The sequence below is a fragment of the Lipotes vexillifer genome, unplaced genomic scaffold (genome assembly GCF_000442215.2).
Source record: "Lipotes vexillifer unplaced genomic scaffold, Lipotes_vexillifer_v1.1 scaffold672, whole genome shotgun sequence".
NCBI lineage: Eukaryota > Metazoa > Chordata > Mammalia > Artiodactyla > Lipotidae > Lipotes > Lipotes vexillifer.
This window is the reverse complement of record NW_006787454.1, coordinates 1-19,654: the sequence shown is the minus strand read 5'-3', so window position 1 is coordinate 19,654 and position 19,654 is coordinate 1. Positions and strand designations below refer to the sequence as shown.

The 19,654-nt window shown below is 39.9% G+C and overlaps 1 protein-coding gene across 1 annotated transcript; it reads left to right on the top strand.

The window, feature by feature from the left end:
- The first annotated feature begins 307 nt into the window (after positions 1 to 307).
- ZBTB1 (zinc finger and BTB domain containing 1) lies at positions 308 to 17,853 on the top strand. The gene is made up of 2 exons (XM_007460057.1): positions 308 to 673; positions 14,342 to 17,853. The coding sequence occupies exon 2, from the start codon at positions 14,360 to 14,362 to the stop codon at positions 16,499 to 16,501; it is 2,142 nt and encodes a 713-aa protein (XP_007460119.1). The 5' UTR covers positions 308 to 673; positions 14,342 to 14,359; the 3' UTR covers positions 16,502 to 17,853.
- Positions 17,854 to 19,654: the final 1,801 nt, after the last annotated feature.

Below are 19,654 nucleotides of genomic sequence, written 5' to 3'. Positions count from 1 at the left end.
CCTGAATCGACTGGCCGCGCACGGCTCAGGGCAAGGGTGCCGGCGCCCCCAGAACGCCAGGGACGTACTGTGAGGGAAGGCCTAGCTGCTGAGCCCTTTGGGGCTGGGGTCTGACATCTGGACGGAGTGGGAAAGCAGCATCCTGCCCTTGGGGAGTCGGCAGGAGCCCAGTCCCATCCAGCTGTGCAAACAGGAGGAGGAGGAGGAGGTCCCAAGCCTACCCTTGGGAAAGGGGCGAGAGGGGTGGTAAGGCCGCCGCCGCGCCGGCCCCCGCGGTGCGGGTTGCGCCAGCCTCCTCGGAGCCCGACGCAGAAACTTGTTGCAACAAACAGGCGACCGCGGGTGCCCCTAGCAGCCAGCGGCGGAGTGGGTGGGCGGTCGAGAGGGAGGGGAAGGCTGGCGGACGCCGCAGCGAACTGGTGGGCAGACCCGGAGTCGCCGCGTAAGCGGGGCCGGCTCAGTGCGGTGCGGCAGGCGCGGCTGTGCGGCAGCGGAAGTCCTTTGTTGCAGCACAGTCCCTGGCAGAGCCAGAGCCTCTCCGAGCAGCCCAGCCCGAGCGCCGCGCGCCGCCGCCACTGCAGCTCTCGGCCCTCCTGCCTCCGCCCGCCTTTCCCGTGGCCGATTTGCCTTAAACTCCCTAAAATCTCCGCAGCCCCGGTTCCTGCTGCGGCCGGTGAGTATTTGCCAGTTGTGGGGCTATTTGCGCAACTTTGGCCCGGGCCGGAAGGTGGCGGGCAGCGGGCTTGGCGGAGTGCGGGGCCGGAGCGGCGCCGACCAGTGCGGGGAGCCGGAGCGCGGCGGGCGCGCGGCGAGGACCCGGCCACGGGTGGCTGCTGGGCCGCCTGCTCGACCCCGCCGCCCGCCGGCGTGCCTGGTCGGGAACGTGTGGCCTCCCTGGGTCGGAGGCGAAGCCCCCACGGAGACTAGTTCCCAAATTAGTTACCTTCTTTTTCCTTTCTTTCTCTGCCTTTATTTTTTTGAGGGGGGAGGGGAGGTGTAGACGGGAGGCGGGAGGACCCGGTTGATTGACGTGCCCAGAGCCCGCTTCTCTCAACTTACAGCCGCGGCTCCTTGGCCGGTGGGAGGGGAAGTGTCCCGGAGCCCGAGGCCGCGGACTTGGGCGCGCTCCGAGGGAGGAGGCGTAAGAGCCGTGCAAATTCTTGCCACGCTTTTTCCCACTCCCTCCCGGCACACAAGCTTTTTGTTCAGTAAAAAGTAGTTGGTCTCGGGTTTGGGGATTTTCAGTGGAAAGATCTGTTTCTTGGGAAGAGAGTGCTTTCGCTTCCAGTGGTGGGCGCTTGCTAGAAGTTCTGTTAGTGTTCGGTAAATGTGTTGGATGTAGATCAGGAGTTGTTACCAATAAAATATGTAGGTTTGGGTCTGAGCTCAGCCACCCTCCCAGTCTCCCTTCCTACCTAAGCAGCGCGTCTGCGTGATCTGAAAGGTTGACATGACATTTTCCAAATTGGGAGTGTCAGGGAGATGTTGATGAAAGTCCTTGATGTTTTCTGGGGACAGTATGGAATTTGTCTGTGTGTAATAATATTCCTAAATCAAGCTTCAACGTGGTAGGTACACGCAGTTTATTTATTGGCCTAAGTATATTTCCATGCAGTATGTATCACGGCAGGAAAACTATGCCAGGAACAATTTTCCCTTTGACACTCGATCCCAAGAAGTGGTCCCAGGCTTTCTGAGACTTAGAATCAGTCTCTTGAGCTGAAGTTCAAGGCACTCTGGAGCAGATTTGGTGAAGGATGCAGTTTTCATGATAACTCCAAAGCAATCACCACCCGCTCCTTTGAAATTATGAAATTTTGTCATTGCAAATGGATATGATGAGGACACTTGGAATACAAAACGATGAAGCTTGAATGATGGCTGGCCATCAGAACCTCAAAACTCCTTTTGAATCACTTGCTGGATATCTAATAAAGTCTCAATAATAACTGAACGTATTTGGAAGCTAGATGGGGCTTCCTCATCTTAAACAGAGAAAATTGAAGCATAGTGGAGGTGAAATGCTTTCCCAAAGATTGATAAAATAATGACAGTCTGCAAGTAGAGCTTTCAGTCAGCATCTTACATTCATTTTAAAAGCAGATTTCTCCATTACGACCAAATTTTAATGGTATAGAAAAATAACTCACGTTGAGCAATCTTACCTGAAGCCTTTCTATTCTTCCTACCCCAACACGGCCTAAATTGGAGGCAGTGGGGAGCCCTGGTTGCATCATTGTCGGAGAAAAGAGAAACCGTATTTAACCAGGACCTTAGCAGGGCAGAGCACAGTCTCAGCCACTTGCTGTTGACCTTGTGTTTGATTTCACTTTAACACAGCTAAATTTTTGTACTGTTTCCTCATTCTCCTCTTTTGCCAGGCTCTGGGAAAGGTATAGTCCATGGAGCTTTTTAAGGGTATTTCTGTGTTCCTTGCAGGACAGCCATTCTAATGTGCAAGAGAAAAGAAGTGCCTGCTTTCAGGCCTCTCTTCCATCCAGGAAAAGTGCTAAGCCTTTGCTATTAAGCTTCTGGCCCAAAGGGGAGGAAACCATTTGGGATAAAAATGCAGAAAATTTTCCACAGATTTTTACTTTTAAGCCACAATCTGTTGTCTTCCAAAAAAGAATTGAGATATATTTGAAAAAAATTGAGATATATTTGCTTGAGAGGTCATTTTGGTGTCTGTAGGATTTTTTTTCTCCTGATTTTTTCTCTTGTGCTGGTATCTCTTACCATAAAATATTGACATTATTTTTATACTCTTATGGGAACCAAATTAAAAGGGATTAGTGTCTCTTTTTTTCTCAGAATGGAAATGCTTTTATATAAAATTCATGCTCTTTGTAAAACTTCAGCCTATACCGAAGTACATAAAAAACAAAAATGAAAGTCATTTCTGACTCCCACTCCCCAGAGGTAATCTCTTAACAGTCAATTCCTTGTTTAAAATGAGAGAAAGCAACATTTGGTCATACTGTGCTGCTGTGTGTGCCTCACCCTGGCTAGGGATGGCCGTGATGATTCATGGGCTCATGTTCTCTATTCACTGCTCAGGTTGGTGAGAATTGGCCAGGTAGAGGAAAGGGAATGTTTTTGCATTGGACTGATTTAAAATTCTATGATTAAGTAACAGACGTGAGAGCTTAAACACAACAGGGCTGCTATTGTAGGTTTGTCCTTATGAAGTACTTACTGTAGCTTGGTGGGCTAGTTCTCACACTTTTAATGTTAATGTTGGTGTCAAGCCTTTGATGGGTTGATTTATACTTGCCAAACTCATTAAAACAAAACAAAACCCTCACATTTGTAAAGAGTTTCATAATCTATAGTTGGGAAGGAGTGGGTATACTTGCCATTAAGGCCACTGCCAAGATAATCCCTGTGCTGTTATGGGATGAGAGGTCCCTCTTGAGCTATATCTAGAGGTAGCATACCAAACATCAAGGAAAGGAAATTAGAGGAAAGAAGGGGATTAATGACTGTGGTTTTCAGATGTGGCCTAGAAGGAGACGGTACATATTTAAGGTAGATTTCTAAGTATACTTATATTGTGCCATGTGTAGTTATCTGTGTAAGAAGTCTTAGTCAGAGTACAGAATCACTTATTCCTTAGCCTGGTATATTCAAGAAGAGTAAGCTGTGAAGTAATTGATGTTCTGAAAACAAATCCCCAAAATAGCGCATACAAGTTAAATCACAGCATTTGTTATTTGAGAGTGTTGGGAACAAATCATTTGCAAAATAAAATTGGCAAATTAAAGAAAGAATTAAATTGCCAACCAGATTTTCTGTTTGTTGTCTGTGTGAGATGCATGTGATCCTTTTTAGAGATAACTGAAGAGCTCCATCCTCACTTTAAATCTTTTGTATTAGGGGAGGGCTTCCTCTGATGGGCCGTGGGAGTCAGAAGATGGAAGCGAAGATGGGGAGCGCAGGGCGTTCCGCCTGCAATATGGGGCTTTATGAGAATGGGGTGACTCTGGGAGGCTTAGAATGTCCAAGGGGACACGTCAGTTAATAGTCATTGCCAGAAAGAGAGTTTTCTGGTTTACAAAAACAGAAACTTAGGGCTCTGAATGAAAGGGGTCAGAGTTTGAGTCCCATATTACAAGATGAGCGCTTGAGTACCAACCACTGAACCTGTTTCCTCATTCACAAAATGAGGATAATAAAGATACCTACCTCGGGGTTGTTGTAAGGATCAGTTGTATAATGTATGGGGATTCACTTTGTAGATTTTTGACTACTATATAAACGTTGCCATAATTGAAATAATGCAAAAAATTGATAAGCAAAATAAAACTTGCTTTCTTCAACACTTATTCATTCAAAAACTGATCAAATATCAACTAAATGTCAGGCAACTGTTAGAGGCTCAGGGGATACAGCGATGACTAAGACAGTGCCGTGATCTCAAGCAGCTTACAGCAAAGCAGGGGAACCATATCATCATAATCCCTGCTGTGAGTGTGATGATAGACATAGCATCCCAGTTTGGATGATACATTATTTTTCACCCTATAGTTGTAGGTATAGGCTGTTTTGGAAGCACAGAAGAGGCATCTTCCTTACCCTGGAATAAGAAAGAATGTCCTGAAGAGAGTAAGCTGGATGTTGAAAAGGCTCTAAGCAAAGGGAATAGCATGTATGAAAGCATGAAGGCTTTTGCTGTGTTAGTTGCTTTGGGATGAGGGGAAATCTTAAATGTTAAACAGATTTAAGACTTAAAAATGGAGTTAAACTTCTTAGCATGAACATATTTTTTATGCTACTCTTTTTATTGGTTTCATTGACTTAATTAGATAAGGGTGAAATTTTCAGGATTTTGGTTAGAGTTAAAAATGTAGCACTTGGAGCTACACAATTGGAAACAGTACAGTTAAAAAATATTATGTGTGGACTTGCTGAAAGAAGGAAACTGGGTAGTCCCTCCCATCATCTTAGAGCTGCCTCACCAGTTTTCTTTCTTTTTTTTTTTTTTTTTTTTTTTTTGCGGTATGCGGGCCTCTCACTGTTGTGGCCTCTCCCATTGCGGAGCACAGGCTCCGGATGTGCAGGCTCAGCGGCCATGGCTCCCAGGCCTAGCCGCTCCGCAGCATGTGGGATCTTCCCGGACCGGAGCATGAACCCGTGTCCCCTGCATCGGCAGGCGGACTCTCAACCACTGCGCCACCAGGGAAGCCCCAGTTTTCTTTTATATATATATATATCTTTATTGGAGTATAATTGCTTTACAATGTTGTGTTAGTTTCTGCTATACAACAAAGTGAATCAGCTATATGTATACATATATCCCCATATCCCCTTGCCTCACCAGTTTTCATGCAGCAACATTTACTGAGTACACACACTGTGTTGCAGAGAATCGAACAAGCCAAAATATTGGTCTTTGAGTTGCTCATAGTCTAGTAGGGAGACCAACATATACGTAATTGTGGTAGCTGATTCTTATTTAGCGCTTGCTCTGTGACACAGTGTCTTCCAGTAACTAAACCCTAGGAAGGATTACAATCTCCATTCTCAGATGAGAGAACTGAGGCACAGATTGGATGCAACCTGCTCAAGTTTACACACCTAATAAGTGGCAGAGCCAGAATTTGAACCCAGGCAGTCTGGTTAGTCTGTGCTTTAACATCTACTTTATGTTGCTGTTCTGATGATTTAAAAAATAGCATAATAAGTGCAAAATAAGGAGATAATACACAGAGTAATATCAAAACCTAAAACAGTGGGAGAGGGAGGTCTTGCAGAAGGCTTTCTGGAGGAGGTAAACTGATTCTTAAAAGATATGTGGCCGGTTCAGACAGAAGAACCAATCAGCGTGAGTAAAAATGGAGGTAAGAAATACATGAAGTATATGGGCTTGGAGGATGGGGTGGTGGCCAGCAGTTTTATGCCGCTTGAACAGAAGTTTGAAGCAGGAAGTAGCCACATAGGAGACTAGATGTGGGGGCACGGAGGGCTTTTGTATCCCTTGGGAAGGAGTTTGCTCTTCAGTCTGAGGGTATGTGAAAGGACCCACAGAAGCAGAATAACAGGGTCTGATTTTTGTTCTTTATGAATCATCTGAGGGTGAAGGATAGATCTGAGGGACCAGTTAAGGAGCCTATTGTAATAATTCAGGAGTAATGATAGAGGCCTCAGAGGACAGGGAAGGTAAAGATGGGATCGAGGGGCAAATTTGAGAAATATTTAGTGAGAAAACTGGCAAGACTTAATAGTTAATGATGAGGAAGAAGTCCCAGGTGACTCCCAAGAATCCCGGGTGATTGGTGCATGCTGGAGAAGGGGGAGGAGCAGTTTTAGGTGGGTCCCAGACAAAGTCACAGTGTGAGTACGCTGGAATAGATAGAAGTTCCACAAGATGAACCCTAAGAATACGAATGCCACGTGCAAAAAGGGACTTCCTGGTGAAGCTGCTTTTTGCTGAGAGAAGCCTGCTCTTCACCCCAGTGCCCTCTGGTGGTCAGAAGATGCCATGTTGTCTCTTTAGGATAAACAGATCAACATTTAGACTGCCTGAATTAAATGCTTTTCCTCTTCTACTCCTGGAGGAAGAGAGGAAAATTTCAGGAGCCCCTATGTTCCCTTTGCTTTCTGTGTGGATGAATTCATTTCCCAGACCTAGCAGCTTAACTACAGTAACACCTCAGTTATTCAGAGTTATTTGGTTGACAGCCCCAGCTATCCAGTGGCCTGACCTGAAGCGAATGAGTAAGGCAATTTGTTGCCTGTCAACAATTAAGATAGATTAAACAAAGTGCATGATTTAAAACCTTATCTTATTCATAGAACACTTCCCTAGGTCCTCAAAGAAAATTAAATTATTTATGTAGATTCAGTTTCAATGAGTTTTTGTCTAATTTCATAACTCATAACAGATTGAACTGGCAGGCAGCAGGAGATCAGCACACCTTTTACAAGTGACAGCTGTTGGCCTGACAAGTAGGGAGACAGAAAAATACCATCCAACAAACTACAGTCTCCAAGAGCGTAACAGCCTCAGGCCATTTTGTGCAGGTGCAAAGAACCCTTGCAAATTTGAACAGCTCCTATTTTTCAGGAAGACATAATTGATGCAGAGAAGCAAGCAGACAGCTAAGTGTTGCTGTATATGGGGGCAGCTGTTAGAATAGAAGGAAGAGCCCTAGACCAGGATTGAGGATACCAAGGTCCCATCCTGTCAGCCACGAAAACAAGACGTGACTTTGAGTACATGACTTAACCTCTCAGGGCCTCCATTTGTTTTCTTATCTATGATGTAGCGGGTTGAACTTGATCATCACTTGGTAAAATTCTGTGAACTTTGTTCACAATGATGACAGAAAAATCCTATTACTCTTGGATTGAAAAGACAAACATTTGTCATCTCTAGTTTATACAAGAGTTCTGTTTAGAAGTATGATTATCTCTATTTAATACATGAGGAAAGCAGGCTCAGAGAGGTGAAGAAAATTCGTAGCTGAATAAGTAGTAGAGCTGGTATTCAAATCTATCGGTGTCTCTGCTCCCTGGGCTCTTTTTTAACACTTTCATTTAACAAGCATGCATTAAGTGCCAACTACATGGGCAGTGTGCTAGGCACGGGGAACACAAAGGCCATTTAGCCTCATCCCTATCCTGGAGAGTTGAGTGTAGTAGGCATTGCTGTACAGTCCCTCTGTTAGTCCTAAAGATGCAAGTACTACTACAGCACAGTTAGGACGAATGAACACACAACTACATTTGGGTTTTTAAAGACTTTAGGGTGTGAGCACAGAATGGAGCCACCATTTATAGCTTTGTTTCTATGGGAATATGTGTTTCAAGTTCCAAATAACTAACTTAAAAATAAAGTTTTGGAACATAACCCAGTTACAATTTCAGAACTTCCTGTACTAAGTACTGAATTTGCAGTCTAATAATCAGCCAGGATGCTTGTTCTAAAAAGTGAATAAGATTTTCTAAACTTGATCATGTCTGTCCAATTTCAGTGCCTGGAATTAAAACCTTTTATCTTTGGGAGCCTGTACAGCCAGTTCTTACTGGAATCTCAAGGAGAAAACCTAAAGAATTAAGTTTAAATTTAGAGATTGGAACACTGTATACCCTAGAGAATGGAATTCTAGGAAAGAATTTTGCCAAGGTGACCTTATTTTTATAGGTGGCAAAGTCGTTAAGGCTATGATCTCAGGCTCAAGAGTCATATTGCTCGTGTTCTAGTCTCACCCAGTCCTCTGTGGCCTTAGGAAGGTTATATAACATTGTGTTCTGTTTTCTTATCTGGAAATGGGTCTTAAAACAGTACGTACTTTGTAGTTTGTTATGAGGATTAAATGATAAAATGATATACATATTTACATGCATACATACACGTTTTATATATAATACACTATATATATATATACATATATATGTGTATATATATATATCTTACTATTGATGTGCCAGGCTCTAGCCTAAGCAGATATCACACACTCACACACACACACACACACACACACACACACACACACACACACACACACACACCTGCTTAGACTAGATCCTGGCACATTGGTACTAAGGCCAGTAAAACAAATTTACCTTCCCTCCCATTACATTTCCAAGCTTTTGTTTATGCTGCTGTGTACCTCTCCCCAATTTTTTACGTACACACCAATACAGATACCTGAAATGCCTTCCCCACACCGCTTTCTATTTTTCTTTCTTCTACTCATTCATCAAGACTTCACTCAAATCCTTCCTAAAGCCCACTACTGTTCTAGTACAATTCATGCTTTTTCTAAATGCATACTGAACTTTATTCAATGTAATTCAGTACTTAATTTTTCTCAAATCGTTTCTTGGTATAAAATGTAATCCCTCATATGTAATTAGCTCTACTGTGTACCATCCTTCTGCACCTCGATGCTTTAGGCCATGTTGGGAACATTGTAGGTGTTCAATACATCCTGATACTCTGATTTATAAACAGGGGAGAATCCTTTCACTACATTTCACGCTTCTTAAGAAGCTAGTCTATAGCCCACAGGTTAAATCCATATACATACATTCAGTCATATAAGACATAGAAATAGGTACGAGGAAATGAATGTATGTACTTAAATGTCCCTTGAGACCCAGCGGTAATTGTTAGTAGTTCAGAGATTGGGGCGCTGAACTGTAGACTCACTGAGGCTATGCAAATCGTCCTCAGGGGAATGTCCTTGATAATGCAAGTCTGGGACACAGAGGGTGGTTGTTTACCTTACGGAAGGAGTCACTCAAAAATTCCTTTAAGTTGCTTCTTCATTCACTTTATATGCTTATTTATAGACACTTAAATTATCATTTCACTAAGGCTAAGGCAAAAGAAACGTCCAGCAAAACTTTTTTTCCATTTAAGAGACTTAGCAAAGAAGGAAAAGTATTTCTGAAACCTTACTGTGTCAGTGAGAAATTTACTGAAACAGCTTACAGAGTATAATTTAGGGAACACGTCTACTGAGTGAGACTAGATGTGCATATACAGGTATAACCACATTACAGATAGAGTTCAGAGGGCGTAGTTTCTTGTGCAAGGGCCTTAACAAACGCTATGATACTCATGCCCAGTCCTTGCTGACTGTTCTTTACATATGGGGGTACACTGCATAATACCAAGGAGCATGTAGTAACCACAGTTCAGTGGTTAGTACCCAGCTGGGTGGGCAGGAATCCTAGTACCTATAATACTTTACCACATTTAACCCTTGATACATCATCGTTTATAACAGCACAACATCTTTGTCCTTCTATGAAATAAGCGTGTTGGACTAGATTAGCTCTCTAAGCTCTAAAAGCCTATGAATATCTAAATTACTGAATATTCTTAATGTGTTTGGTAGCTGTTTTTGAATTTGAGATGAGCTGGTTAAACTTTTTCAAACTAAAATTTTTTAAATTCAGTGTAAACTTTTTTTGCATCACCTACCTCCTTATTCCTCTGGAGAACTGCATCCATACTGGGTATCCTAGCCTTAGGAGAACCCTCGGCTTTGGATCACGTTTGAAGTTTCTGCTCTCAACCCCAGCCCTTGAAGAACTTCTAGCTGTACAAACTAGTGATGTAGCCAGTAACACAAACAAAGGCAATCACACAATGTCATTATAAAAACAAGAATTGAAATATAAGCAATTATTAAAAACCGGTAACAAGCTTTACTATAACAAAGTTCACTAAGTTTTTTGGGTAGCATTATTAAGGATATTTTAAAAATTGAAGAGAGCAAACCTCTTTTGGAATTTGAATGAACTTATTGTTTAATTAATAAAAGTGAGTGAAATATAAACATTTTAATGCAAAAATAATTCTCAAGACATAACAAGCTAAAAGTCTCACAGGAATTTAGATCCTTCACCCATGATTCCACCTCCCGCCTTTTTGTTTATTTGCTTTTGTTTTGCTGTTATTAAGCCTTCTTAAAGCTTTTCTGAATGAGGTGTAACAAGAACAGAGTTGTTGGTACTAATGTGTGAATGATTGCTATTAAAAGTTACTCTCCCTAAAATCCACTTTACTCAGAATTTGGGCATTTGCATAATAACATTGGAGAAACTACAGTTTTAGGTCAGCCTAGGAGCTGTAGTGTTAGCATTAATTTTTGACAAAAAGGTACTTGTTCAGCTTCCAGCCATACGAGGCGAAGACAGAAATACAGAGGGATGTGGAGGCAGTGGGATTCATACCCGGGTGTGTCTGACCCGGAGCCCTGTTCTCTCCACCACAGCACAGTGCCTTCATGTACAGAGTAGGCACTCTGATGAGTACACATTCAATGAAGTCACTCATCTAGAACAAGTTAAAGTTCCCCTCAGTGAGGTATCCTTGAGGTTATAGAATACCTATGCTATTGCTGATTCTCAGTACTTTATACAGTGCCTGGTACACTAAAGTACTCAACAAATGTTTGTTGAATTAATAAATGTGTGTTAAAATGCTGTTGATGCTCTTATATGCTTTAGTGTCTTATGTTAATACAGAATGTATGTTCATTAATTTAATTGAATTATGACTATAGCTACAGATGTGTCTATCATATCGGTCTTCTATGTAGCTGCATTAATTTTGGTTGCGGACGATAAAACTGCTTTTCCTTTAGATTAGAAGGGTCCTTGGAACTTCTAAGCTCTTCATGTCATTATTTCAAGCACAGGGCATTTAAAACCTGAAAGTTTTAACAGATAAACTATTGGCTTTCATACTGCTGGACTCTTATATGGAAGGAAACTGTAAGATTATCTCGTCAAACTTACCTCCTACGCTTAAGGACGCATCACCACCGTCACAATTGCCACTGTTACTTCCATTAATTATCATGTGCCAAGCACTGTACAGTTTACACATTGCTCCTATGAACCTTAATGTCTGATATGTTTTTTGAGATATTATTATTTAACATCTTTATTGGAGTATAATCGCTTTACAATGGTGTGTTAGTTTCTGCTGTATAACAAAGTGAATCAGCTATACATGTACACATATCCCCATATCTCTTCCCTCTTGTGTCTCCCTCTCACCCTCCCTATCCCACTCCTCTAGGTTGTCACAAAGCACCAAGCTGATCACCGTACAGCTGTGCTATGCAGCTGCTTCCCACTAGCTCTTTTACATTTGGTGGCGTATATATGTCCATGCCACTTTTTTGAGGTATTATTATCCCCACTTTGACAGTTCAGGAAACTTGGAGTCAATGAGGACAAACAAGTTACCTAAGGTGGCAAAGCTAGGCTGGAACTCAGGCCTGTCTGATCCAAAGCCTGTGCTCTTTTCACTGTACCATACTGTCCTCAACAATATTTCATCCCTGCTTCTACATGGGGCACTCATTATCCTCTAGATGAGTTCGTTTCATTTTTGAACAACTCTTATTACTAGGGGAAAAAAACTGAGATAATATCTATCCCTCTACCTCTTTTTTCATTAAAGGTCTCTCTGAATCCTATAAAATGTCTATAGACCTAGAAATCTCATCCTACATAAAATGGGCTTGAGGTCAGTATTTTTCTGTGTGTGTGTGTGTGTGTGTGTGTGTGTGTTTTATAACCTTTTGAATAAGGTTTTGTTCTTGGGATTTGTTTTATGTAATTGTAATTGTTATATAATTTCATAGCCTGTGTTTATTTACTTGACTTTCCTTTTCTTATTTTCTTCTACAGCCTTCATTCATAAATATAATTTTCATAAAGGCCACATGATGGTGAATTTTAAGAAGTAGATTTACCTTGGTTTACTTACAACTACCTTATTGCGAGGCATTTCAAGTTATAAATAACACATTGATAAAGATCTGCGCATACATTGCATTTTGTATATGGGTACATACTGAGCATGACTCTTCAATTCTAGTACAGATACCTGAGTTACACAAGGCTGAAATATTGTACCTTCTTGAAATACTTGATTTGACTTACAGAAAAGGCCTAGAGGTTGCAAGTTTAGGAAGGCAGAAGGTCTCACTATAAGCCACCTTCATTTCACCAGGTGCCCATGCCTACTGTGTTACCCTGTCTTCAGGCAGGAAGAAAGGAGGCAGAGTGGGCTTAGGTAGTCAGGGAAAGGGGTATGTCATCCACATGTGATCTGGGACAAACAGTTTATAAAAAACAAGTGGAAGTTAGTAAAGTTAGATAATCTTTTAATTTCTACTGTAGGGAATGAAGGGTTTGTGGACTGAAGAGTGAACGTTTTATTTCTCTGAACAGCTTGTTAAATGTTCTTCTTATGTTCAGTCAAATTGTGTAAGAACTTGTTTTTGAGTAGATGATAGATCCTCAAGTATTATGTATATTAAAAATTAAGGCTGGGCTTCCCTGGTGGCGCAGTGGTTGGGAGTCTGCCTGCAGATGCAGGGGATGCGGGTTCGTGCCCCCGGTCCAGGAAGATCCCACATGCCGCGGAGCGGCTGGGCCCGTGAGCCATGGCTGCTGAGCCTGCGCGTCCGGAGCCTGTGCTCTGCAACGGGACAGGCCGCAACAGTGAGAGGCCCGCATACCGCAAAAAAAAAAAAAAAAAAATTAAGGCTAAAATTTGATCTTATTTTAGCTTTGTAATGTAATAGGACTTACAGTGCTTTTAATATTCTCCTCTCCTCTCTTCTTTATTCATTGTCAGCTCCATACATTAAAAATATTTATATGTTGATAAGTGAAGAAAACTGGTTGCAGAAAGGTGTATACAGTACAATACCATTTAGGTAAAAAACAACAACAACAACAAAAGCAAAACTACGTGCCTGGCACGTAGTAGGTACTCAATAGCTGTTGACTCTGTAGGTGTAGCATAAACAGCTTTGAAGATATACAATTTGAGAGGTTACCTCTGGAAAGAGGTGTGCAACCTAAGGTGTGTTTTTATTCTATGTACTTCTATGTTTCAGTTTTTTTCAATGAGCATGTGTTACTTTTGTATTCTTTTTTTAATGATTGAAAAGTGAAGAAAAATTTACAATCTAAGGATAGATATCTTCTTCCCAAATAGATCCACTGTTTCTTTATACTGTAAAGTGCAAGGCGAGCAATATAAGACAGATACTCTGACTCTACAGAATTATTGCCTCTCCAATAATCAAGAAAAGAGAGGAGCATTGATCAAACCTATTTGCTTGGTGCCATTTCCATGTAATCTAACAAGCTTTTGTAAGTAGAATTTTTCTAAGGAAATTTTCAACCATGCAAAAATAGAACTAAATCTGCCTCCTAGCGTCAATAGTTCTCAACACATGGCCTGTTTTGTATCATCTATAGCCCCCACACCCACCCCACTGGATTATTTGCAAGCATATCTTAGATATTTCATCAATAAATACAGCAGTCTGTGTATCTAAAAGATAAGGATGCTTTTAACACAACCAAAATACCCATATCACACTTAAGGATGAGCAATCATTCCTTTATATCAATCATCTAAGAAGTTTTTAATACTCTGAGACTGAATTACTAACTTTCAGTTTAAATTGCTATTTTATTTAACTTTCATTGTTTGTATCCTTCAAGTACTTTTAAACTAGTGTCTTTTTTCCTTTCAAATTTAGTATACATTTTTCCCCTAAAGGCGTAATGAAACCAAAACTGTATGGTTTTTGCTTTTGATACCTTTGCTTGTATTTCTTAAAATAAAAACGAGATGCCTGAATAAATGGCTGGGTATCTTCACCTTCAAGTTTTAAAAATGATTCAGGTATATGTTATTGCTCTTTACTACATTAGACTGGAAAGCTAGTCATACCTTGATTGTAATAGTAAATTCACACAAGTCACAGGTCATGATCAAAATTATTCTTTTTTTTAAGCACTTTTCTGATATCTTGTCTGACTTTAATATTTTTGTTTTACATAGGTCTCTAATTAATAGAAGATGGCAAAGCCCAGCCACAGCAGCTACGTCCTTCAGCAGCTAAACAACCAAAGGGAATGGGGTTTCCTCTGTGACTGTTGTATTGCAATTGATGACATTTACTTTCAAGCACACAAAGCAGTTCTAGCTGCCTGTAGCTCCTATTTTAGAATGTTTTTCATGAATCATCAGCATAGTACTGCACAGCTGAATCTCAGCAACATGAAAATTAGTGCCGAGTGTTTTGATCTCATTTTGCAGTTTATGTATTTAGGAAAAATTATGACCGCTCCTTCCAGTTTTGAGCAGTTTAAAGTGGCAATGAACTACCTACAGCTGTACAATGTTCCTGACTGTTTAGAAGACATACAGGATGCAGATTGTTCTAGTTCAAAATGTTCATCTTCTGCTTCTAGCAACCAGAACAGCAAAATGATATTTGGGGTAAGAATGTATGAAGATACTGTGGCTAGAAATGGCAGTGAAGCCAATAGATGGTGTGCAGAGCCAAGTTCAACAGTAAATACACCACATAATAGAGAGCCTGATGAAGAGTCTTTGCAATTAGGTAATTTTCCTGAACCATTATTTGATGTATGTAAGAAGACTTCTGTGTCCAAATTATCTACTCCGAAAGAACGTGTCTCACGACGCTTTGGACGGAGTTTTACCTGCGATAGTTGTGGATTTGGCTTTAGCTGTGAGAAATTACTAGATGAGCATGTGCTAACCTGTACTAACAGACATTCATACCAAAATACAAGATCCTACCACAGAATAGTGGATATTAGAGATGGAAAAGACAGTAATATCAAAGCTGAATTTGTTGAAAAGGATTCTTCTAAAACATTTTCTGCACAGACGGACAAATACAGAGGAGACACAAGCCAGGCTGCTGATGACTCAACTTCAACCACTGGAAGCAGAAAAAGTAGCACAGTGGAGTCTGAACTAGCCAGTGAAGAAAAAAGCAGAGCTGCTGAGAGGAAAAGAATCATTATCAAGATGGAACCAGAAGATATCCCTACAGATGAACTGAAAGACTTTAACATTATTAAAGTCACTGATAAAGACTGTAATGAGTCCACTGACAATGATGAATTAGAAGATGAACCCGAAGAGCCATTTTATAGATACTATGTTGAAGAAGATGTCAGTATTAAAAAAAGTGGGAGGAAAGCTCTGAAACCTCGGATGTCAATAAACACTGATGAAAGAGGTGGTTTAGAAAATATGAGGCCCCCTAACAACAGCAGTCCAGTACAAGAGGATACTGAAAACGCATCCTGTGAGTTGTGTGGGCTCACGATAACTGAGGAGGACCTGTCATCTCATTACTTAGCCAAACACATCGAAAATATCTGTGCATGTGGCAAATGTGGACAAATACTTGTGAAGGGTAGACAGCTTCAGGAACATGCCCAGAGATGTGGAGAGCCCCAAGACCTGACAATGAACGGGTTAGGAAGTACTGAGGAAAAGATGGACATGGAAGAGAATCCTGACGAACAGTCTGAAATCAGGGATATGTTTGTTGAAATGTTGGATGATTTTAGGGACAATCATTTCCAGATAAACAATATCCCAAAAAAGCAGTTATTTAAACATTCTGCCTGTCCTTTTCGATGTCCTAATTGTGGCCAGCGTTTTGAAACTGAAAATCTAGTGGTTGAACATATGTCTAGCTGCCTAGACCAAGACATGTTCAAGAGTGCCATCATGGAAGAGAATGAAAGGGATCACAGACGAAAGCATTTTTGTAATCTGTGTGGGAAAGGATTTTATCAGCGGTGTCACTTAAGAGAACACTATACTGTTCACACCAAGGAAAAACAGTTTGTTTGTCAGACATGTGGAAAGCAGTTTTTAAGGGAACGTCAGTTGCGACTCCACAATGATATGCACAAAGGCATGGCCAGGTATGTCTGTTCCATTTGTGATCAAGGCAACTTCAGAAAACATGACCATGTGCGGCATATGATTTCTCATTTATCTGCTGGTGAGACTATATGCCAGGTCTGCTTTCAGATATTCCCAAATAATGAACAGTTGGAACAGCACATGGATGTTCACCTGTATACATGTGGAATATGTGGAGCAAAATTTAATTTGAGGAAAGATATGAGATCACATTATAATGCCAAGCATTTGAAAAGAACATAAGTGATTTTCTACTGTATAATGTTTAGCTGATAGGAGACAAAACACCAAAGCAAAGGATATGAGCTATTTAGAAAATGAATTTATAAGATGAATTGTTGAAAAAAATTTTAAGGCCCTTTACCTTTAATATTTTTTGTTTAGGATCTTAAGTATCTACATTTTAGGTGTTACTAAATGTTTATCATTTTTGTTATTTTTAATAGAATTCTTTGTTTTTAGTTTGTTTTAGCTATGATTAAAATTACTTTTAAATGTAGACTACAAGTGGTTGTTACCCCTTCAGTGACTATTAAAGTTTAGTTTTTTATCAATAAGGTGATAACTTCACTATTTTTATGTGTTTTTTTTTTTTTTCTAAAGTTACCCTGTGAAATTTTAAACCAGACATCATTGGCCATTCCTGTTTAAATTAAAAAAAAAATTTTTTTTGTTTTAAATAATTAGTTATTTGAAACTATCCCATTCACTGTAGCTTTTTTTTTTTTTTTTGGAAGTTGAACAGTGATTTAGCCACTGTTTATTCCCTGTCTTATCAATGAAATTCGTATTCTTAAATTGACAACTTAATAGGCAGGTTAGGTGCACTGAATCTAACCCTGAAGGTTGACATGGGCTCAAACTTGGCCTAAAAAGATTGATGAACCTAAGGAAATTCCTATAAATGAATATTTCCTATAATTGATAAAATATTATCATTTAATAATCACATTTAAAACTTATATTAAGTGTAAAACCCAATGACTTTACCCCACTTGAGAAATTAGTGGGGACAAGTCATATTGTTTTGTGATATTAAATTTAACTATGATAGTTAATTAAAAAGGCATATCTTGTATTCATTTAAAATAATTTAAAATATTCTGATTTCTAAAGTGTGTTAGTTTATGAATTATTTTTGTTTATAAATAGACTTTAATAGCTTTCTAGGAATATGACATCTAAAGGAAAATGATTTTTCACCTTTAAAATGACATACTTTTGGAACTTTGAGATTTGAGAAAGCTGCCATGTATATTGACAAATCTAATAAAATAAAGAAATCAATTACAAATCTGGTTGTTCTATCAAAGTAGAGTGTGCAGAAAACATGTCTTGTGTTTTATACTAAGATTTGGAGAGAATGTGTTATGGCACATTGCAGTTTATCAACATGCTTTATTTTTTTTTCTGTAAAGGACTAAAATTTGAGAACCGTAAAATAATCACAGAACATATAAGTGGAAATAGTTTATCATTTTTAAGATAAAGTAGTATTACTGTTAGTTGTTGCTGACACAGGGTCTACACGAATTACATGTGAATTAAAACACTGGCAAAACTGGCCCACCAATCAAGATATCTGTTGAATAGAATGCCTTTTAATGTGAATTACTTGCATTGTAATGCCCTTCTCATAATGAAAGGGATTTTAAATAACTCCTGTATTTAAAAGTATAATTTTGTGATTATGAACAGTAATTTAACGGTATTGTTCTTTTTGTTTACGTCACATTTTTAAGATATGCAAGTCATATTTTTGTATACAATTTGCATAAAAGAACAAGTTGCCAAGAGAATTGAGAGACATTGACTAGCATAGGTTTAGTTGAAAGAGGGTGAGCTCAGAGATTTGTGGGGAAACGTTGAGATGTTAAGTAAGAATTGAAATAGTACAGGAGCCATGCAGTATTAGAACAAGTAGAGATGGGGGAAATACACAAAAAGATAAATGAGAAATCAGGAATTTTTTAAAAAGCCATATTGTAGAAAAAGCAAGAAAATTGATTCATCTTAGTTTTGGATACAATAGTTTATCAAGTAATTAGATCTGAAATACAACTTAAAATGAAATATGGTATATACATTACTGATAGGAACCTAATAAGAGTTCTGTAACTAACCCAGAGACCATCAGAGAGTAAAGAGAGAATATCGACTCAAAACAAATTTCCAAACTATATCGCATCTTAGCGGACATCATTTTCTTTGGGACCACTTTTTTCCATGACCCTCTTCAAAACCTCTATTGCAATGGCTTTCCCACCATTAAAGAACAGGGGTCTTTCTAAATACTACCACTCTGTAAAAAGGATTGTTTAATCCATTAGGAAAGGGGGTTTAGTTTTAGACACATACTAACAGCCAAGAATTAGCAAGCAAATACATAAACATTAAACATAATCTCTAACTTTACATAACTGAGGTGTTTATAGTTTCAGAAAGCCATACCTTACGATGTGTTTTCTCCCAGTTTCGTGTATGTTACAGGACACACCTTTTGTTTTGTTTTGCAACTAGCTACAGCAGCACAAGCTTCTTTGAGTATAATGTACAATTTTCCTTATTAAGGCAAAGAGTTCATTTAAAGACTACTTGCCTTTTAAAACTAGGGGGAATGAAAACTATCCAACACCTCTCTCCAGCCCTGTTTCCTCTCACTTCTTTCCTCTCTCTCCCGTGGTGGAGCTACAGAGCTGTACCTACTTACTATTGCTTCTTGCCCTCCAGTGCTGTGAAGGCAGTGAATCAAGATTGTGGAAGTTGCCTCCTCCTCCTGCCTTTATAATTTATGTGATTAGGCTCCAAATCTGAAAATGAAGGGGAAATCTAGATAGATGTATGTGGAATCTTGTTTCTCTTTTTGTCTCACATACAGTCTTGCTTCAAGGGCCTTTTCTTCTCCAACAGAAATCCTGGAGGAATGGAGTCAGTGCTTAACAAGCTCGGCACCAATTACAGTGCAGCTCAGACGTTTATAACTTTTTAGTAAACAGGACTAAGAATCTGAGAGATTAACAGAGCACAACTAAAGCAGTAGTGGATTACAACTCAGAAATTTGTCTTAATCTCTCCCATATTTTTAAAGTAAAAATATTCAGAGAAATGACTCACGTGAGTAAAATGGTACATGGCTAATTTTTAATGCATGAAGTTTGAGTATGAACAAAAATTAGAAAAAAGAACATAAGGATTCCAGGGGCTAGATATAAAAATTAAAATTAAAATAAGGACAGGGCTTCCGTGGTGGTGCAGTGGTTGAGAGTCCGCCTGCCGATGCATGGGACACGGGTTCGTGCCCCAGTCCGGGAAGATCCCACATGCCAGTGGAGCGGCTAGGCCTGTGAGCCATGGCTGCTGAGCCTGCGCGTCCGGAGCCTGTGCTCTGCAACGGGA

Bases quoted from the DNA above. Each gene is read 5' to 3' on its own strand.
- ZBTB1 (XM_007460057.1), top strand. From the start codon at position 14,360: ATGGCAAAGCCCAGCCACAGCAGCTACGTCCTTCAGCAGCTAAACAAC.